At 48.0% G+C, this 22,171-nt stretch overlaps 1 protein-coding gene across 2 annotated transcripts in view; it reads left to right on the top strand.

Annotated features, from left to right (window-relative positions):
- STK24 (serine/threonine kinase 24) overlaps positions 1-22,171 on the top strand; it is a 93,194-nt gene that overhangs the window by 52,728 nt on the left and 18,295 nt on the right. For both annotated transcript variants that reach the window (XM_074378451.1, XM_074378450.1), the window contains exon 3: positions 14,535-14,591. In XM_074378451.1, the coding sequence (XP_074234552.1) occupies positions 14,535-14,591 (57 nt within the window). The remainder of the gene's footprint in view (positions 1-14,534; positions 14,592-22,171) is intronic.

Below are 22,171 nucleotides of genomic sequence, written 5' to 3'. Positions count from 1 at the left end.
GGTGCCTCTGGAAGTACTTCCCTGGTCGGCAGTAGGAGGATGAGCCCTAGAAGACATCATGTGTGGTTACGAAGGTGAGGCCGGAGGTGCCACGTTAGCACTAAGTAACTTTCTGTGGCTCTCTTGCTGTTTTGCTTCCTTGAGAAAAGCATTTGTTAAAATGTTGGTGGATTAAAAACTGGATGAATTGACAAAAGGACTGTGAAGCATGAAATAAAAGGCAGTTACTGAAATAGCATGTTAATGTTTTAAACAGTTTCACTTTTCAGTAAATAGTTTTCTGAGTGAAACTGGGGGATTTAGGAAAAATAAGCTGTAAAGTATCTGTGCATGTCTTTTGCGTAGGAAACACAAAGTAATGTTAGCACACACACAAAGGTTACAGAGCCGAGACCCATGGGAGGTTTAAAATCTTAATGAAAACAAACTATTGGGGGTTTGGGGGCATTTGATTAATATCATATTACTGCAAAATCTTTCTGTCTCGGTTTTTCTTAAACTCTTGCTAAAGAAGTTTCTAAGATTTCCTCTGCCCCAGCTGGGGTGTGGTTCACTTTTTGTTCACTTAAGGAACACTTGAATATTAATAAGCCACTTTGTTTGGTGCGTGGAGTACAGTGTGGGCCAGGCAGCAAGGACCCCTCACATCCGGGAAGTGTGACAGCCTTTCGCTGCTCGGAATTTCTAGTGTCTCTGTTCGACGTTCTGTACGTTGGTCACTGTTGGTGGTTGGCTCCCATTTCCTGCTTGGTCGTTGCGCTCTCATCTAGTCCAAGCCTTTAACTACCACCCGAGCTCCCAGATCTCAGTGCCTGGCCCCGACCCTCCCTAGGCCTTGGATCCCACTTAGAGAAACAGCCGCCTGAACGGCTCCCCAAGAATGACCCCGGGAACTCATGTCCAGCCTGCCCTCTGATAAGCTCGGTCTCTATAGTCTCAGGGGTCGGTGGGAGGTCCTTATTTAATCCAGGGGCCGTAACTTAGAGCAGGAACACACTGGGGGACTTTGAAAACCGCAGATGCCCCATTCCACCCCTGAATGGGGATTTTGGGGCTGTGGCTGGACTGTGTTCATGAGCAACCCAATTTAAATTCCTGAGGCGCAGAATCCCCCATCAGCCACGCATCAGAGATGCCTTAGAAATGTGCTCAGGCTTTAAAAGGGTGAACCAGTCAAGAACGTTAGGCCTTTAATTGAAGCTGTTTTCAAGGGGCCAGTGTCGGAGGCCCTCGTCAGGTCACCAGTGGTCTCCAGGAGACAGTATCTGGAGATGGAGTTACCAGCGTGTTCTCCACCAGCGGCTGTCTCAGGTGGTTGGCCTCACGGCTTTCCTTCCCGCCCGCGGGGCCCTGCAGGCAACTGGAGCTGGAGCAGGGAGCCCTCCTACCTCTGACGGGGATGTAGGCCCCTCGTTCAGCCCTGGCTGGGAGGTTCCAGTACGCCAGGTGGGCTCGGGGCTGCAGAGGGGGCTCCGATTTCTCAACTCCACACGGCTTATCCCCCCTACAGTCTCGCTGGCGTCACGAGGATGGAGGGGACCCAAGGAGAAGCCTCCTCGGTGGTCTGCCCTCTAGAGCTTCTCTGCGTGCCTGGCACCCCCACCTCCTCCGGGACCTGGTGGGTGTGTGGGGAGCTCTTCCATTCAGTCCAGTTCCCCAGAGGTCTGGCCTCGTAATTGGAGGTGAACGGTGTGAGACTGGACAGTCGGTTTTAGCCTCTGATGTGAGGCACCCTAGGTTTCTGGGGGCACCATCACTGTTTCTGTGGCATGGAAGGTAAAATGAAGGGACAGAAAACACTGGCGTCTTACTTCCTTTGATCTGAGAGGAGGAGGGTGCAGCTCAAGTGGTAGAGCACATGCTTAACGTGCACAAGGTCCTGGATTCAATCCCCAGGACCTCCTCTAAAAATAAATAAGTAAACCTAATTACGCCCCCCCCCCCAATTTTTATTTTCTTTGATCTGGAAGGAGCAGGAAGAACTGCGATAATGAATTCTGTGGCCCGTCCTCACCATGCCCGAGGAGGGCACCGGCAGATGGACACGGAGAACACGCGGTGGGGCCAGATGCGCCTGGTTTCTAACAGGAAGGGCAGGGAGGTGGCTCCAAGTGGGGCCCGGAGAGGACAGGTAGGAGCCAGCCCACAACCTCGCCTCCCTGGGGCCGGCCTTTGCCAGAACCTGGTGGAGTCAGGAGGAACCCGGAAGGTGCTTGCTGCTTTTAGAAACGCGCAACCCCACAGTTATACTCTACGTACGTTAAGACTTGGAAGAGAGAGTGGATTGTGTGCCAGGAAATGACACGATTTGTCCATTTTATTTTCTGTTTGTGATTCCTCTGGGTTGTTTTCTTAGGTTTCTGGCTTGTTATTTTAAACACAGTTGATTTCAGAGTTATTTCCAAGTATCTGCCCTGTTTCCATGCTGATTCTATGTTTGCTGTTTGTTGCCTTCAGTTAATTTACTATGTTCCCTAAAGAGAATGGGTTTGGAGTTGCTGATTCCATTTAAGTGACGTGAATATAAGGAGTCTCTGAAAAGAGGAAATTCGTGCAAGTTTTAATAATCACGCTCAGACGCACGGCTCTTTAAGACCTCTTTGAGTGGCGGTTTCCCAGGTGTTGGACTTGTTTATTTGTTTGGTGGAGGGGGAGGCCTAGCGTTCTTCACAAACAGCCAGATCAGTCCACAGCCAGAGATGACCAGCGGTGCTGGCCCAGAGCAGAGCCTGTCTGGGGACGCAGAGGGTTTGAGTCCACGGTTGCTGAGTTGTTCAGTTGTTGGTTTCTGGTCGCCTGGAGAACTGGCAGCAACAGCCAGTCCCATGTCCCGCAGCTGCGCGAGGGACAGCTTTTCCCTCGCTTGGCAGCCCAGCCTGCTGTCTGCTGTGGAGATACGGTCAGGCCTGATTCGCCTTCTCTGAGCAGTAAACTAAAGCCATTTCCTGCAGTCTGCAGCTAGATTCTAAGTGTGCTCCCTCCACCTCGTCTGCCTCGTCAGGTCTTGGAGGCGGTACTCGTCACTCCCAGTGCGGATGGAGTGGAGGATGCCTGTGTTCCTGGTGAGCCTGACCGCTGCCCCAGGGCTAGCAGAGCTCTCCTCTCCCTGCAGTAGTGGTGCTCGTCTGCACAGCCACCTACCAGGTGGGGTGAGCCCCCGCCCCCTCCATGTGCACCCCCTCCGTGGCGGCCACCCTCCCAGCCTTCCTTGGCCATTTGGAAGTCATCTGCCGCATTCCCCTGTGGCCTGGAGCAGCTGCAACTCCTGGGAGAGGGACAAGAACATCTGTTTTCTCTGAGAGCAGTTTTTTAGGACACGAGCATCTGTCCCTGCGTTTCTGGGAAAAATAGAAATGATACTTGGGGCCCTTTGTATCAGACTCCAGGGTGACTGTGTAGAAGCAAAACAACTTACTTTTGGGTGGACCACACTGATCCACAAGTAAGTCTTGCTTTGAAATCACAAGGGGATACATTTCATTTCACAATCAGTCACGGGGGAAAATAATGGCAGGCTCAGTGCCAAGGGTAATAGAAAACTTTGAAACGTTTGGAAGAATGGGGACTGGATCCCTTCCCCTCTCCCGAACACACTGTCCTGGTGTGATTGAAGAAAGTCCCCAAAGACATCTGGCAGCTCCGTTTTATGTTTTTCTATCCAGAAAGTTGAATGGATTAAAATTCCAATTAGGCTAAATATTTTACTTCACCAAAAGGATACTCTCTCTGTTTTCTGGCTAGTGTTACCTACAATTTAAAGTAAGTATTAATTGTATTTCTAGTTCTTTTTGCCTCAGCATGCATGTTCTGCATATTTAAACTTTCGTCTGGAGTATCTAAATGCAGCTGATGTATTTAGAGAAAATAATTATGCCAAATGCTCTCTTTTCTAAAACTTCTGTATTTCTAAGTAAATTTATTTTAAGAAATTGTATCGTATATGAGATCACAACTCTTACATAGGTTATGTAATGAGGAAGCTGCTTGCTGTGTAATGAAAAAGACCTCTTCCCGGCGAGGGCGGTAAACTCTTCCTCGCCCAGTATTCGTGCAGCACAGCGTGACTTCTAGGCACGTGGGTGAGTAAAGTAAGTGGACGGACTGCTGGCACCAGGCCCTCTTATGCACCCTGTCTGGGGGCCGCACGTGGTCATGGCTGTTACTGACCGATCGTGGTTTGCAGTGGGCAGAGCGAGTGGGCTGGCTCCTTTCTAGGAGTCTGCATTGGGCTGCATGGACTTTTACATGCTGTGATGCTGTGACAGTCTTCTCACCGAGGCAGGAGTGAGGCTGGGGTATCGATGGTGGTTCACGCCATGCATGGTGGGGTGTGGGGCAAGAAACACGTAGCTCCTCGCCAGCCTCGGGGAGGGCGCCCTGATTCAGGTGCCGCTTGACTGTGTCCAGTAGCTCATCACTAACACTTACTCTGAATCAATACCATGTACTTGTATCTAACTTCATTCTGGAGTAGAACTGTGCAGAAAATAAAGGTGGGTGAGGTGTCCAGAACGTTGGAAGGAAGAGCAGCAGAAGCGTCTCCTCGGTACAGTCCAGCTTCGAACAGACAAGTGCACTCAATGGAAAAAGCCCCTTACTTTGGAAGCTGTTTACCTTTAGAGGTATGGTAAATACCCTAAAGGGTGGACGTAAAAGTGTAAATATGAATTTGCCACCCATGCATTGAGATACAGCGTTTGTTATTCATGGATTCACCAACTCCGTAAGTTGTCTTAACCCTGAGGCATCTCTTAAATTTGCAGAACACAGTAAAGTGTTCTTTCTCGGCCACATTCGCCCTTTGACTTGGTCTTGTCTGATCTCTTCAGGCTCCCAGCCTGAAGTGATACTAAGTCCTCAGTAATCACTTCTTTTGGTTTCATGGTTTTGTGATGGATATTTGTGACACATGCTGTGTAATGTTCCATTAAAATCCTCGCCTGTCAGAAGGACAGTCTTGTAATTATTAGAAATATTTCACTTCTGCAGGAGGAGTGCATTTTTAGCTTCTGACAGTGATGACAGACTTGTGTGACTTAGCAGGGAGTGAGCATTGACTGTTCGCTCGTTCACCAGGATGGGTTCGAGCGGGGAAAGGAAAGTGCTCCTGCGTTGCCTCCCAGGGCGCTTTGCCATGCTTCTGTCTGTTGCTTCTTTTCTTCTCCCTCAGATTCAGTTCATTTGTGTTTCCCTGATTTCCCTGGTAAGGATCTTTAGGTTTTAGCGGAGTGTTCTCATTCACCTTAGTGTCTACCAGCAGTCAGCACGGGAAGTTGCCATTAGCAGATTTCTTACTGCCTTGTACCAAGTTTGTGTTGATGAAAGAGAGAGGATCTTGGTACCCATCTGGGGAGACTTAATGTGTACGGACACACATGCGCACACAGTTAGACGGCAGCCCCTTCCAGGAGACGCACTCCTCTGACACAAACCCCAGGAAGAGCGTTTTAGGGAAGCTTCAGTTTCCGGTTTATTGCAGGACTCAAGGACAAATGTTCTTAATTATGATATGATGGAGCGGGGTGTGTGAATCCCTCAGGTCACAGGCAAACATTTTGTAAATTTATGTGCTTTTCAGGCGGTCAGATTAGAGTTCATTGGTGTCTGGAAGGAAACCAGGTAAGAACAGTTAGTTGCATGAGAACCATTTTCCTCCTCACTGGAATCCTTTAGAAGTTGCCTAGCGTCTGTGATGTTTGCTGCTGTGGTTCTTGCTGTTTAGATTTCAGACTCAGCATTAAGTCTGGATTTGAGCCCCTACTGCTCCCCTTCCCTGTGCCAACCAGGCCTCTGACTCTGTAAAGTGGGAAGAGGCTGATTACCTAGAGTCACACCAAGCACTCTTTCTGGAGCCTTTTGGTGAGCTATGGGGCTGCTGCTGGCACCCTGTGAATGGTGCTGGGCCCCGCTTATGGGACCAGGACAGGGACTTGCGAGGTTCTGGGCTGCTCCCTCGGGAAGCCTGCGGCCACTCCCCCGTATTGAAGGAGGCTGTGGCCTCTGCTCTCCCGTCTTCAGCCAGTACCCTGGTCCCAGCCAACTGGGACCCTGGTGTCAGGGGGATGAGAGGTGGCCTGGAAGGGCAGCAGCTCTGGCTGTGTTCTGGTCTGTAAGGTTTCTGCCTATGACACAGAGGAGGGGTCAGGTCCCCCAAAGGCACTGTGGACCCGGCCGTCCAGCAGACAAGCTGTGCTGAGCCAGTCCCGAGAATTAGTGGGAGGGGGGCAGGTGGTGGTAGAAAAAAGATGAAAAAATTTTATGTGTATGGAGACTCTCACACTTTATAGTCATTTCCAAAAGCTCCCCTTTCTTTACATTAGATGACAACCCCCTGTCCCAGGAAGCGCCACATCCCTGACACGTAGAGATGCACCTCCTTCCTCCTCCTCCACTGGTACCTTTTCCAGGTGTTGGTATTAGGTTGTGATGTCATGAGAAGTCCAGTGCCTCAGGATGGTTGCTGGAATATTCTGTTCTTCCAAAATATTCAAGGGCAGAATCATTTGCCTGCCTGCCTTTATCTTTATATGGATATTTTTAGAGGAGGTTAATTGATTTGTTTTTTTCACCAACTCCTTTTTTCTTTCTTGAGTAAATGTTAGTTCATACATTACAGAGAAATTGTCTATTTCATTCTAGATTTTCAAACTTACTATAATAAACTACTGTGATCTGTTCTGTTTGTGTTTAAAAATGTTTCCATCTCTAATCTTTTTATTGCTATATTTGCAAATGAGTGTTAGCTATTTTTTCTTGGTTATAGTAGCTGAAGTTTATCTATTATTTAAAGGATAAAATGGATTTCATTCTAAACTTTTCCATTATGCATGTGTCTTTATTCTTTGTTTTCCTTAGGTTTCCTTCTTTTCCCTTCCGTGCTAACTTCCGTGTTGAACACGTAAAATGTCTTCCCTCTTCCCTCCCTCCCCAACCCTCCAGGCTCCCTCTCTCCTCCCTCCTTCTTTCTCTTTTTTGGCTTGGTAATGAAAATATATAATGCTCTGTTTTTCTCTGAATAAATCTTTGGCTGTATTATATAGCTTTTGGAGTGTGTAGTGTTTCCAATATTTTTGGCTAGTTTGTAGTGATGATTTAGACTTTTTCTAAGGATTTGATTCGATGATTTTGAGTTGATTTGCTTCTCTTTGTGCCATTTCAGGTTTATAGCTTAGTGTCATTTTTAGCATTTGCATGTGGTGGCCTTTCTCCTGTTCCGTCCTTGTTTCTAGCACTGGAAGACTTTCCTTGCATTGGGGCACGTTTGTCCTTCAGGGCCTCCTGGAAGAGGGCAGGCCGGGCTGCGGGCCCCCCCCCCCCCCCCACCGTCAGCGGTGACCCACTGCCCCCATGCTGATCCTTAGCTGTGCTGATGGTCTCCCTGCCCCCGGAGAGAGTGGCCAGTGGGGGAGGGGTGGGCAGACTGAGCGCCGGCTCCAGCACCCGCCGCCTTCTAGGACCTGGCAAGCTGCTCTACCCTGCTGGCTCCTTTCCTGGAACGTGGGCTGGCCCCGGGGGTGTTGGGACTGGTGGGATAGTGTGTGTAAGGCGGCGCCCAGTGCAGACCAGGCACACAACAAACAGTGGGTCTCAATCTCCCTGCCTCTACCCAGGCAGGCCATGGCCCTTCTGTGCTGCAGTCTGCTCCCCGTGCGACCGTCCTGGGGCAACCTCCTCAGATGATATGGACCGACATGATTTGCTACAGAAATTCCATTTTCCTGTATTTTACATGTAAAGGCCTTCTTCCCTATTGAAGCGAGTTAGAGATACTGTTCCTGAGTTGGATGTGCTCAGTAACACAGAGGATATGGGCGAGGCTGGGGGGGTGGGTAATGGAAGAGTCAGCGTCCTGTCCACTGCAGAGCCCGGTGCTGGGTTGGCTTTGGTAATGACCACCTGGAGAGGGCTAAAGGCCAGAGGGCCCTCCCTCTTGTGTGAAAGTTTTGATCCCGGATGTCACCCGAAGTCAGCATTGTGTGTCATTCCCCAACCACCTTTAACTGTGTTGCTGAAATAACAGAGAAACTCAGAATGCAGCTGGGGACCAGGGTGGCCACGGGGATCCACCCTTCTCCTGTGATTGCAGGTCATCTGAGTGAGTAAAGATCAGTTAAGTGATAGGGGCTGAACTTGATTTACCTGGGGTGGTTTGCAGTGTGCCCTTGAGTTAAAAAAAAAAAAAAGTTGGCTTCATGTGTTACCACTTGTCTGGAAGAAGAAACTTTCTCTTTCCTCTTTGACTAGGGAGCCTGCAAATGAAAATGACTGAGGACAGATTAACATGGAAAAAAAAGTTTATAAGTATTTATTCTCATTAAACTATTCAAGGTAGAGGCTTATATACAGAGCTCAATAGGGAAAAGGGAGGGAAGAGCACAGAAGTTTCTGCGGGAAAGACAGGTGGGTTTTCAGAAGGACAAACACAGTGTGCAATTTGTGGTCACGTTGGTCCCCCTGGGGCTGCACACCTCCTGCCTCCTGAGACAGGCCCCAAAGAGTGGTGTGTGGCAGCCTCGTCTCTCAGATCAAGGAGGCTCTGAGGAGGCTGCTTTCTGTGTCTTTGGAATCTGAAGTGTCTTCAGCTTAAAATTACTTCCATTTCAAATTAAGGTTCCGGGAGGGCCCCCTGTACACTCTTTTCACTCCTGTCAGTTGTCACCTGTGTGCTGGTCCCAGCTTCTCCTGAAGGGCACAAACCACGTTGCCAGTGGGGCACTCTGGAGTTAATGTGGCACTAACAGCTCCAGCTCACGGGCACTGATGTGTGCTGGGCCTGCCCCTCTGACATGGGTGGTCTTTAGTGCCCCCACAGATGGGAAACCAAATGCGACTGCAGGCGTGGTGTCAGGGGTCACGGAGCTGATGAGGGTCAGAGGCAGGATCCTACCCCGTCTCCAGATTCTGTGGTCATGCACAGCTTCTTAGCAGAAGGGTACCTTTGCTGTAAAAACCACATTCTTCAGGAAGTCTGTTTTGATAAGACCTTGTGCATGGTTAATACCACTTGGGCTCAGCCTTTCCCAGTGACTGGGGGGCCAGGGAGTGCAGTGCAGAAGCAGAAACAGCTCACTTCATTGCAGTTTCATACTGAAAAAATCTTGTTCTTTGTTAACAATGCGGAATCCGCCCCGCTTCTCTTACCTTCTTTTAACCTTCCTGTCATCTGTCTGTCTGTCAAGCCCCTGTGAGGGTGGGGAGCGCCGGCTTTCAGTCACCCGTTCCAGACAGTCAGGGCGTCTGCCCATAAGTGGTGCCATTAGTGATGATGTGTCTCCATTAAATTAACTTCTACAAGTAAAAATTACCAAAGGCAAAATAGAAAGATAAATGAGGAAAATGCTGTGTTTGTGGCTCATATTACAAGAGGCTACTTTATGTTAAAAGCTGCTACTTTAAAAAAGGTTGGTAACCCAATGGAAACATAGACGAAAGATGAAAGAGGATTCACAAGAGAAGCGTGCACGACTTTTCAGCACGTAAGTTCAGTCTTGTTACAATAAGAGAAAGATAAGCTCCACGAGATGCCTTATTTATTTTTTGCCCCTGCTTGTGGGTTGGTGACTGTCTCCATTCGCTGGGGCCGCTGTAACAAAGTCCCGCAGGCTCAGGGCGTCAGCAGCACAAGTTTAGTTCCCTCGCAGCTCTGGAGGCCGGAAGGCCGAGGCCCAGGGGTCGGCAGGGGCGGTTTCCTCTGAGGCCTGTCTCTCCTGGCGGCTTCTCCCGTGTCCCCACGTGGTCTTCCCTCCGTGTGAGCCTGTGTCCTGATCTCTTCTTACAAGGACACCAGGCAGACTGGGTTAGGGCCCACCTCTGTGATACCCTGTAACGTGATCACCTCTCCAAAGACCCTGTCTCCAAATACGGTCACATTTTTCAGTACTTCAGGTTTAGACATCAACATACAAATTTGAGAAGGGGGCACAATTCTGTTCCTAACAATGACCAAAAAAAGTTTGATCACACTCTGTCTGCAAAGAAAAGGGGAAATTGGCTCTCAGACATTGCTGGAGGCAGTATAAATGGAGCCACCCTCTTTGAAGAATAATTTGTCATTATCTGTCATTATCTGTTTAAATTCAAGTGGATTCCTCTGACCCGGGTTCCTCTCCCAGGAACTCCCCAAATGATACGTCTGTGAGGTTCTTGAGCTGATGCCTGGCTCATGATTGCAGAAGAATGGAAACAACCTAATGTTGTCAATAGGTTGAAAAGTTTTTTTTTTTGTTTTTTTTTTTTTAAGGGGAGATTCCTTTATGGGCAAGTATAGAATGCTCAAAGGAGAAGCGAGGCATAGAACACTGTATAGAATGTTACACTTGGATAGAAGGCGAGAAAGAGTTTATAGGTGTTTGCATAAGATGCTTCTCCGAGGTTACAGAAGATGGGATGAAAACTTGCTGGGTGTGGAGGCTGGACAGCCAGGAGCCAGGGGTGAGAGGGAAACTTCTCACTTTATACACTCAGTACCTTTTAAATTTTGGATCCTGAATTTATTAAATAAATAACCCATTTTCTTTCCCTTATCAGAAAATTCTGTCACAAGCTCATTCATAATTTTTGTTGTTTGAGGTCATTTTTAAGAAATGAAATTACTTTGATTAAAATCATTCTTATTTTTAAGAAATCTTACGTATTTTTCTTAGGGTACCCCACAAGTCACAATTTGGCAGGTTTTATGAGGGCAGTGGTTCTGCATCTGGGCTGTGACAATACTTGGTCACCAGGAACAGGTGGAATGTGTCCCTTGACCAGACCACCCTTCTCAGATACTCTTGCTTCAAGACTGGCAGGGCAGTAATTATTTTTTCATTCTAGTGTAGAACGTGCATGAGTCGTTGTTCCAGATTTCATTTTGCTCAGAAATTCCCATGCAGAGAAATACCACTTAGTCTTGTTAATCGGGCTGTTTTGGTTTTGCCGGCTTATTCTGAGGCACTTACGGGTGATCGTGTTAATGTTTAGTATCTTGAGCTTTGCAAAGGGCTTTCACGTTCATTTTATTGTCAGTTGAACTGTGAGGGTTGGAAACACAGATTATCGCCATCTTTTTATGGATGAGGAATTCAGAGCTTAGATGTCTCACAGTGAGTAGTGGTGGTGGGTCTAGCTGGGGGTCTCAGGGTATAAACTGGCTCTGCCAAGATGCGGAGAGGACTGTGGTCAGCACTTGCGGTGCAGTAACACGTCAAGCTTATGGATGTGGATCATGTAGTTCAGTGGTTTCCAGTGGGGGTGGCTCTGGCCCCCAGAGGACAGGACGTTGACGGTGCCTGGGGATGTTTTCCATTGTCAGAACTGGGCATGTAGTGCCCGCGTCTAGTGGGTGGAGGCCAGGGATGCTGCTGTACACCCTGCAGTGCACCCCCACCCCCCACATCTCCAGCCTCAAAGGTCAGGAGCACCGAAGGTTTGAAATCCTGTCAAAGCCGGACGGGAGTGCTTCACCCACAACCCTCACTTACCTGAGCTTGTCCATTTACTCCGCTTTGAACGTGTCTTCTTTAAGGATTGATGGTAGTAGAAAGTATTATTTGAGATCACGACTGATGGCAGACTGAAGAGGCCTCCTCTGCCTGTGTTGAGTGTGTGTCCTGCCCTGGAGCTGTGGTGCTGCGGGTGTGCCACCTGGTGCCACACGGTCCTGCATTTGCACCAAGGCCTCCACAGATGCTGAAGTCTGCCTTTCACTTTGTCCCTGGTTTTCATAACATCCGCAGCATCTCTGTCCTGACCTGGTTTGTGAGCCAGGCAGAGGTGTTTCTAGCACCCTTCCCTTTCGGGTGGAAAGAGAAAGCAGCATCTGGGGGTTACAGTTTGGGGATGTGAGCCAGGAGAGGGAGGAGCCAAGCAGAACCAATAGCCTTAGGGTGCACTGGGATGTGGGAGAGTCAGACCAGAGAAAGTGGGAAAGTAGCTGAGCCCAGAGGAGTGGAGGAGAGTGTTGGGGGAAGGTGAGGAATGAGTGGAGGGGTCACTGTTGGGCTGGGGGTCACTGGTGTGAGTAGGTCCCCCTTGGGACTAGGGCTCACTGGTAGTGGGAGGCGGTGGGGGACGGAGGACACTGCTGGCCAGGCTGCCCTCTGGTGGCGGCCGAGCTGGACCTCCTTGGAAGCAGGGAGAGTGAGGACAGTTTGGGCCTGGAGTCCCGGGGGTGGGCACCCCGGTGCGTGTCCTCAGAGGCCAGGCCTGTGAGCTGTGATGCGCAGGAGGCCGGGCAGGAGGACTCCAAGCCTGTGGTGTTGGAGCCGGGCATGGAAGGGAGGAGGTAGATGGACGTTTGTGCAGGGCTGGAGTTCGGAGTTCGTACTGAAGTTTGGTAGAAGTTATCAGTTACTTTAAAACCAGCAATTGGGTTAAAGGGAAAGGAGATTCACTCTCCCTCCAGGGATGGCCTGTGGGCACCTTTGTCAGCATGTCCTCTGCCGCCCCCTCCAGGGCTGCCTATCGGTGAAGGGAGTGGCCAGGCATCCTTTCGAGTGAGGCCCCCTGACCTGTCGGGCTCTGCATCCCATGGCTGCCCCTCTGCCTCCTGGGCCCCTGACCGCATACCCTTCACTGCTGTCTCCGGCCCTTCTCCACACACCTCGAGCACTCTTTAGGAGCCAGCATCTGCGCTGGTGGCCGTCAGTGACCTTTGGGAGAAGGTACGAAGTGCTTAGCACAGGCTACAAGATAGACCTTTCTCTGTAGGCTCTTTCCTTCTACAGCTTCCCTCCTGACCATCTGCTGGCACCTGCACTCGTCCCCTCGCTGCCTCCCCCACCTCGGTGCCAGCTCATTTGCTTTATCTTAAGACACTTGGTTCCACCCCCGAGATCTGGCTGGTCCCTGCTGTCCTCTCTCCTGGGCCCCACTCTGGGAGTTGTCAGGCGTCAGTGGTTGAGTAGGTCTGTCTTAGCTGTAGAAGGCAGGGCTCCCCGCTCCCCGCAGGCAGGGCAGGCGTGGCCCGGAGGGAGCGGGGACTGGCCAAGCAGAGCACACAGGAGCTGGTTGGGGGAAGTTGCCGCCCCATTTTCTGGCCAATACAGTGGCTGCCGTGAGCGCCACACTCAGTGAGGTTGGGAAGCAGCTTCAGGTGGGGACCAGTGGAAACTTTCATGATTCATTTCCCATTCCCCAACTGGTGGAACTGGTGGAACCAAGGACAAAAGCTCGTTGGTCTTAGGACCTGGCCAAGGTATTTAAAAAGCAGCGGCCTGAATGAAGGACCTAGCGATATTTTCCTAAGTGCCCCCCTCCCGCCCCCCGCCCCAGTCTGGCGGACCTCATGGTGGGTAGCGTTCAGACCCTGTGTGTCTGGTTCCAGGAACGAGCTGCTTTGTTGTGGAAGTTGGGCTGGTCTTGTTGCTCCATCTCTCCCAGGGGGCAAAGCCTTTACAGCGAAGGGTGGGGCTGTGTAAAGCCTTTCCGCTGGGGAGCCTAGGTTTGCCAGTTGTTTGCTTTGGCTGAAATTCCCCTGAGGGTTTAGGACAACACAGGATAAAGGGTCACTTTGTCCCCTTTTAGGCTCCCTGAAAGGGGAAGGTAGCCATATGCAGGGTCACTTTGTTCCCAGGCAGGCAGGCAGGTGAGCAGTTGGCCGCGGGGCCAGCCCAGCAAGGACTAGAAATGTGGAGCTTCAGAAAGGAGGGCGAGGTGGATCCCTTGTCTTGCTGCTTCCGGAAGTAGCGTGGTGGCCCCACACCTCAGAGTCAGAGCAGATTGTTTCCCAGGCGGTCCTGTTGCTCAGCCCCGGCTCCCTGCAGGTGGGAGTGGAGGGGGCAACAGCTTCTCTCACTGTTGGGGACTCACCCTCAACACCATCAAATAAAAGGGATGGAAGCTGGGCCAGACGGCGCCGGAGGAAAGGGTGTGGGAGTAGAAATGTGAACTTCCATGTTCCTTGTAGAAAAACAGTTGAGCTTTCTTGTGCTGTCCAAAATGGTGTTGGCCACCCCTGCGAGAGTTGATTTCTAGTCCTCTGGGACTTGTGTTTGAAAAGAGAACTCTGGGAGTCATGGGGGCTGCGTGGCTTCGGGAGAGACAAAAGGAAAAGACACCAGACCTGGAGGCTGGTGAGGGGTGCTGGAGGACAGGCTCTGGGCAGCAGGTGGAAGGCTACATGAGCTGTGCTGCCTTCTCTGTGCGTCTTAGAGCTGCAGGCCGGAGGAAGGGGACCTGTCCCCATGGCTGTGCTCCTGGCACCTCCTGGCTGACGCCCGTGGCAGGACCTGCATGGCTGCTGCTGGCTTTGCCTGGTTTTGGGGACTGGTTTCCAAACCCTCCTGCACCTGAAGGTCACTTGCTGAGGTTGTGTGGAAATGGGTGTCCTTACCCTCTGGTTCAGTAGGTGTGGGACCCCCTGCCTGGGTGGGAGGGTCTGATGCGGGATCCCCGCTGACACAATGCAGGTTTCCCACACGGAACTCCCTCAGACACACTTTCCTTGCTGTTGCATATGTATAAAAGCTCCTAGTTCCAAAATCACGGTGAAAAATATAATCTTTTTTGCCTTTAAAAAAAATAACTTCCCTCCCTCTTTTTTGTTTTTGTAGGACACTAAATTGTGGATAATAATGGAATATCTTGGTGGAGGCTCCGCACTGGATCTAGTAAGTATCACGTCGGATGTTTAATACGCATCGAAGCTCTTACCAGTAAATCTTTTTTTTTTTAAACTTTTTTTATTGAGTTATAGTCATTTTACAATGTTGTCAAATTCCAGTGTGGAGCACAGTTTTTCAGTTATACCTGAACATACATATATTCATTGTCACATTTTTTTTTTTGCTGTGAGCTACCACAAGATCTTGAATCTATTTCCCTGTGCTGTACAGTATAATCTTGTTTATCTATTCTACATATGCCTGTCAGTATCTACAATTTTTGAAATCCCAGGCTCCCTTCCTACCCCCCCACCCCCTTGGCAACCACAAGTTTGTATTCTATGTCGATGAGTCTGTTTCTGTTTTGTATTTATGTTTTTTTTTTTTTTTTAATTCCACATATAAGCAATCTCATATGGTATTTTTCTTCCTCTTTCTGGCTTACTTCACTTAGAATGACATTCTCCAGGAACATCCATGTTGCTGCGAATGGCGTTATGTTGTCATTTTTATGGCTGAATAGTATCCCGTTGTATAAACATACCACATCTTCTTTATCCAGTCATCTGTCAATGGACATTTAGGCTGTTTCCATGTCTTGGCTATTGTAAATAGTGCTGCTATGAACATTGGGGTGCAGGTGTCTTTTTGAAGTAGGGTTCCTTCTGGATATATGCCCAGGAGTGGGATTCCTGGGTCATATGGTAAGTCTATTCCTAGTCTTTTGAGGAATCTCCATACTGTTTTCCACAGTGGCTGCACCAAACTGCATTCCCACCAGCAGTGTAGGAGGGTTTCCTTTTCTCCACAGCCTCTCCAGCATTTTTCATTTGTGAACTTCTGAATGATGACCATTCTGCCTGGTGTGAGGTGATACCTCATTGTAGTTTTGATTTGCATTTCTCTGATAATTAGTGATACTGAGCATTTTTTCATGTGCCTGTTGATCATTTGTATTTCTTCCTTGGAGAATTGCTTGTTTAGGTCTTCTGCCCATTTTTGGATTGGGTTGTTTGCTTTTTTCTTATTAAGTTGTACGAGCTGCTTGTGTATTCTGGAGATCAAGCCTTTGTGGGTTTCATTTGCAAAAATTTTCTCCCATTCCGTAGGTTGTCTTTTTGTTTTACTTATGGTTTCCTTTGCTGTGCAGAAGCTTGTAAGTTTAATTAGGTCCCATTTGTTTATTCTTGCTTTTATTTCTATTGCTTGGGTAGACTGCCCTAGGAGAACATTTTTGAGATGTTTGTGAGATAATGTTTTGCCTATATTTTCTTCTAGGAGGTTTATTGTATCTTGTCTATGTTTAAGTCTTTAATCCATTTTGAGTTTATTTTTGTGTATGGTGTAAGGGAGTGTTTTAGCTCCATTGATTTACATGCTGCTGTCCAGTTTTCCCAACACCATTTGCTGAAGAGAATGTCTTTATTCCACTGTATATTCTTACCTCGTTTATCAAAGATTAGTTGACCAAAAGTTTGTGGGTTCATTTCTGGGCTCTCTATTGTGTTCCATTGGTCTATATGTCTGTTTTTGTACCAATACATGCTGTCTTGATTACTGTAGCTCTATAGTATTGTCTGAAGTCTGGGAGAGTTATTCCTTCAGCCTCTTTCTTTTTCTTCAGAAATGCTTTGGCAATTCCAGGTCTTTTGTGGTTCCATATAAATTTTATTGTGATTTGTTCTGAAATATGTCCTGGGTAATTTGATAGGGATTGCATTAAATCTGTGAATTGCCTTGGGCAGTATGACCATTTTAACAATATTGATTCTTCCAATCCAGGAGCATGGGGTATCTTTCCATTTGTTTTATGTCTTCTTTAATTTCCTTCATCAATGGTTTATAGTTTTCTGTGTATAAGTCTTTCACCTCCTTGATTAGATTTATTCCTAGGGATTTTATTACTTTGGGTGCTGTTTTAAAGGGGATTGTTTCTTTACTTTCTTTTTCTGTTGATTCATCATTAGTGTAAAGAAATGCAACTGATTTTTGAACATTAATCTTGTAACCTGCTACCTTGCTGAATTCTTCGATTAGTTCTAGTAGTTTTTGTGTGGACCTTTTAGGTTTTTCTATATATAGTAACATGTCATCTGCATATGGTGACACTTGTATCTCTTCTTTTCCAATTTGGATCCCTTTTATTTCTCTCTCTTGCCTGATTGCTGTGGCTAGGACTTCCAAGACTATGTTGTATAGGAGTGGTGATAGGGGGCAGCCTTGTCTTCTCCCAGATATTAGTGGGAAGCTTTTGAGTTTTTCATCGTTGAGTACTATGCTGGCTGTAGGTTTGTCATATGTAGCTTTTATGATGTTGAGATATGTTCCCTCTATACCCACTTTGGTGAGAGTTTTTATTATAAATGGGTGTTGCATTTTATCAAATGCTTTTTCTGCATCTGTTGAGATGATCATGTGGTTTTTGTCCTTTCTCTTGTTGATGTGATGTATTACATTGATTTGCATATGTTGAACCACCCTTGTGTCCCTGGGATGAACCCCACTTGATCATGATGTATAATCTTTTTTATGTGCTGTTGAATTCTATTTGCTAATATTTTGTTAAGGATTTTTGCATCTATGTTCATCAGTGATACTGGTCTGTAATTCTCTTTTTTTTGGTAGTGTCTTTGCCTGGTTTTGATATCAGGGTGATGGTGGCTTCATAGAATGAGTTTGGGAGTATTCTCTCCTTTTGGCAATCTTCTGGAAGAGTTTGAGAAAGACTGGTATGAGTTCTTCTTTGTATGTTTGGTAGAATTCCCTGGTGAAGCTGTCTGCTTACCAGTAAATCTTGCTTACAAAGATAATTCTGTTTTTATCCATTTCTGTTTCCCTCTTCAGCTGCATGAAGAAAGGACCAAACTATGCCTTATGGTAGGAATATCTGCTTCTGATAATATTGCTGAAAATTATAGGTCTCCTTTTGAAACCAGTTTTGCTCTTTTGTGGGAAACCAGTGAGTTCATCCCAAGCAGCCATGCGGGTTGTTGCCCACCACTGTCTGACCTAAGAACAGTTTCTTATTTTCTGAAACTGGTTTTAACCTTGAGGAGCTGATACCCCATCATTGTTTCATGTTTTAGATGGTAGCTCCTAAAATATATGTGGAACATTTTCATTTATAATTAATTAGAATTTTTAAAAATTTAAATTTGCTTTTAGGGGTGGGGGATGGCATGACACCACACGAGGCAATGGTCAGGTCCAGTGGGAGCGCACACTTGTGTTTCCTGGATGCACACGCAGAGGCCTTGCTGGGCTCACAGTGTGTTTATGGTGAGGCTGGATCCCCACCAGTGGCTGTGTCTCCGACCCAGCCTGGCGCTGCTGTGGCACTGGGTGCACCAGCCCACTCACACCAGAGTGGGAGCTTGGTGTAGGGTGACCTCAGCGTCACGGCCTGCAGCTCCATTCTCATGGAAGAGCATGGTTACCTGTTGGTCTCTGACAAAGTGCTCAGAAATGACCAGCAAATCATAAGTGTTACTTAAGTCGTCCCTGAAACACAGTATATGCAAAACAAGTTTTAACAGTTAACAAATTAAAAGATTTGTTTAGCCCCTGACATCTCGTACCTGTGCAGGGAAGTCATTGTAATCGGCGCTCTATCCCTGCCCGTCCTGTAAAAGCTGGGCTTTTTGGGTGAGTGCTGATCTCCAGGTCAGGCCTGATCTATCATTTTCGTGTTAAGAGGATGTGTCCTGCTTGCTACAGATTTGTCAGGGTGATGGGTCTGTGGTTTTCACTGCTCTCAGGGCTGGAAGATGCCTGTGTTTTTTAGTGGTTATAGTCGACACAGATTTTATTCACTAAGAAATACCCTTTGATTAAAAGGAGTTCACTTTCTCATAGTAATACTATTTTGGGGAGAGGAGGAGGTAAACCGCTCAAACTATATGTATCTCCAAAAGTCTTACGTGCCCAATTAGAAAAATCACATTGGGTTACATAAAACATGTAAGCACTTGGTCAAAATAGTGTTCAAAAGGGAATTTCAAGAAAAAAATTTAATATGGTATAAACAATTATATTTAAATGGAGAAAACAATGAAACAGCTCAATAAATTTTATGACTTGCTTTGCTTTTCTATAAATATACGTATTATACACAGAGCTTTTCATTTTTTTTACTCTTTTGGGAAATACTACAGAAATGCAGAAAATTGCCTCGTTTTGTATAATTAGATTCACTATTATCTTAAGTGAATTTCGTTTGTGGCATACAGAAAGTTACGTGTGGGGACTCTTTTCCAGCATTGAGTCCTTCAGAGCAGCAATTCTAGTCTCTAAATGCTTTAGTTTATTCATTCTTACTGCCACAACGATTTAATTTATTTAGTGGCAACTTTCTTTGGAGCTTTGAAGCCTGTGAAATTTTAGACGTTGCAGTTGGAAGGAAGTATAAAATTATCTCCACTTATTAAAAAGAAAATTCCGTGTGGTGTGAGCCCCAGCAGAGTGCCATCTACTTTCCACAGGAGTGACTCTGTTGACAAGAACCAGGCATCCCTTTTTGAATGTCCCTGAATCATCTCGTTTTAATTGAGGAGATGGAAACTCTCAGAAGTTAGGGGTCCTGGCTAGCAAACAGAGCTGGACTTTGGACCTTTTTCTGACTGGCTTCAAAGCCCTGGCCCTGTGCACTTTTGAGTGTGTTCGATCTGCTATTTTTTTTTTTTAATTTCAAAGAAAATTGAATAAATTGAATACACACATTTGCAGGATCCCCAAGACCACTCTGAGGAAATACTGGGTCCTTTGAGTGAATATAATTTGAAAACCACTATATGAATAATTTCTCAAATTCCATCTGCTTCTAGGGAACCATAAGTTAGGAGCGTAGTAGGCATCATGTAAGTCCACGACCATATAACTTAAAATGTGATAGATTTTGGGTAAATTCATTTTTCACTCAGAAAATTTTTGCTGTGTGCTGCATGTCAGGCGCCGGTCTGGCCGTCGGGAGTGACAGCAGTGAACAGGGCAGCAGGAAGCCCCTCTTAGGAGCTACGTTCTGCTGGGGGAAGGAGGCACGTGGTCAGACGCGGTGGGAAAGCGCTACAGGGAAACAAAGCAGAGGGAGGCGAAGCGGGAGACCTGGGGCGTGGGTTAGCCGGGAGGACCTGGGACTGGAAGACTTTCCCTGATGAAAAGATGAGTCTGTCCTCGCTGCCCGAGAATCTAAGGGACCACCTTGGACTCTTAAAAGAAGGAGCTCGGCTGTGTAAACTGGCCACTCAGTCAGGCAGAGATGTCTGACAGACTTACTTTGCAACACGATTTCTTTTAAAATGAGGTGGCGTGTTCCGTGATGTTTAGGCCAAGCTGCTGCTGTAGTGGCCCCCAAACAGTGTCTCACATGCAGTGGGATTTATTTCTCTCCCACACGTGGGTCAGTGGTCTCTGGGCCCTGCCGTGGTGGGGGGGCTTCCCGTGGTCTTCTGTCATCGTCCTCTCCGGCTGCTGGCGTTTCAAAGCCAGGACCGGGGCAGGGGGTGGTGAGTAGCACGTGTCACTTCTCACATTCGTTAGGCAAGACCTTGGTCACGGGCCCGCACATGCTGCTGGCGGCTGTGGTCCCTAGTCAGGGGAGCCATGTGATGCTGAGAGTCCCCGTTACAGAGGCAGAAGGGGAAGCAGACTTGGGAGAGGGTGTCCAGAGTCATCCAGAGATGGGGTACTGGCTGCGTTTTCCTGAGAGTCTTTCTTTTAAAAACATTATTTGAAGATTTCACAGTCCTCTTAATGACCGAGAGGACCGTGTTTATACTGTTTAGAAGTGTTAATGGTGGCGAATGTAAATAGAGGACTCAGCTCAGCCTGGTCTCACCCTCAGCAAGGAGCCCTGTGCTGGAGAGGACAGCCAAGTACCTCTGACCGCTCACCGCAGGACCTCCCCGCTGTCAGTGGTGTGTCCCCCGCCCCCCGCCCCCCGCGTAGATAGTGGTCATTGAGGGTGGCTCCCAGGCCAGATTTAGAAGGGCGGACCGGGCATAGATTAATCAGAGAGCCAGCCCTTAGTGATCAAGGGAGGGTTCTCTGGGTTTCTTCAGCTCTTCCCTCCCCTCGGCGGTGACTCCAGGCTGCTCTGCTCTCCCTTCGGACACCTGATTGTAGGAGGGGGAGGCGGTTAAGCCTAAGTCCAGCCAAGTATTACTGATCCTCTGCTTGGGCGAGAACCTGCTGGAGGAGGAAACAGAACCTGTGCTCTGGGATAGGGTTCTGAACGACCTTGAACAATCACCCTCCTGCCATCAGGTGCCGTGAGGAGAAGCAGATCCGCAGGAATCTCCGCTTTCCCCCACCTTTCCCCCTGGTTATGAGAAAAGTGCGTTTCCCTCATTCTGAGTGTTGAAATTCCTACAACCTGTGCACCCACAGATAAGCACGGAGAAGGCAGACGAGGCAGGGTTTCTAAATTGTGTCCTTAGGAATGGTCATTTCCACGTGTGTTTCTTGAGGACAAGACCATGGGTGAGGTAACTTGGGGAAGGAGGGGAGGAGGTCCCTGCGGAGCCAGGCGTGCAGCACAGGCCTCTGTCTGCGGATCGTGGGCTGTGTCTCAGTTACCATGTGGGGGGGGGGACCCTCGGGAGGCTAGTCACCTGGGCAGCGTGATGGCTTTAAGCCCCTTCCTCCTGGGTTCTCAGTGTGAGGTGGCTGCTTGAGCTGCCGCACAGGCCACCCTCCTGCCCCCTGGGCTTTGTGGATTTTCTTGGAGACCAGGTTGGGCCCGTGAGCAGAGGGGCACAGCTCGCTGGGTGGACCAGGCACCATTAAGCTGTATGAAGTGAGGAGGGGGCTCTTGGCTCGAGCCCCAGCCCTGGGCCCAGGAGTGATCAACTGTTCCGTCTCCATCCTCCTGTCCCACTGAAGGCCCAGACACACACAAGTGAAACTGTCTGCTCCAGAAAGTGTCTGTCGTAACGCTACCTCAGAAGAAAGGGCGTCTTGATTTCCATGCCCTTTGGTTTAAGCACATCTGTCTTTTTTAAACCTACTCAGTGAGTGTCACGGGGTTGTGGCTGCCTGGTGACTGACATGTGGGGACTGGAGTTATGACAGCATTCACGGTCAGGTCTGAAAACGTCATACCGAGCATTGTCATTCAGATGAAAAGTGAATTACTAGAATTCTGCCCCTTCCTCTGTTGCTTCTACTGTTAGTCCGTCGGGAGGGAGTGTTAGGAGGTTTTGCGGAAGTAATTCACGTGATTAGTTGTGGTTGAATTCCCTGCTCTGCAGGTGATGGCGGACTCACTATCCCGTTTGAGCTCTAGAACTTGTCTGTTTTTTTCCTTTTGAAATGGGGATATGTGACATGTCTGCCTTACATCTTTGTACAGTGAAGAATATTGAGGAGTCAGTGTTAATTCCTTCAGGTTTTTCTGAAACAATTACTATGCCATTTGGGGTAATATATTAACTGATGTTTTTTATTACATAACACCTGTGTTTGTGTGTATTACATAACACAATGCCAATCATTAGGGAATGAGCTCTTTTCAGCTCTCTTCCCTCAAGTTTTAAAATTCAGATTTAAAAAATTCTGGTGCAGGGGTCACCTCAGGAAGCAGTCAGCTC

This window comes from Camelus bactrianus, chromosome 14 (genome assembly GCF_048773025.1).
Source record: "Camelus bactrianus isolate YW-2024 breed Bactrian camel chromosome 14, ASM4877302v1, whole genome shotgun sequence".
NCBI lineage: Eukaryota > Metazoa > Chordata > Mammalia > Artiodactyla > Camelidae > Camelus > Camelus bactrianus.
This window is presented reverse-complemented; position numbering and strand designations above follow the sequence as displayed.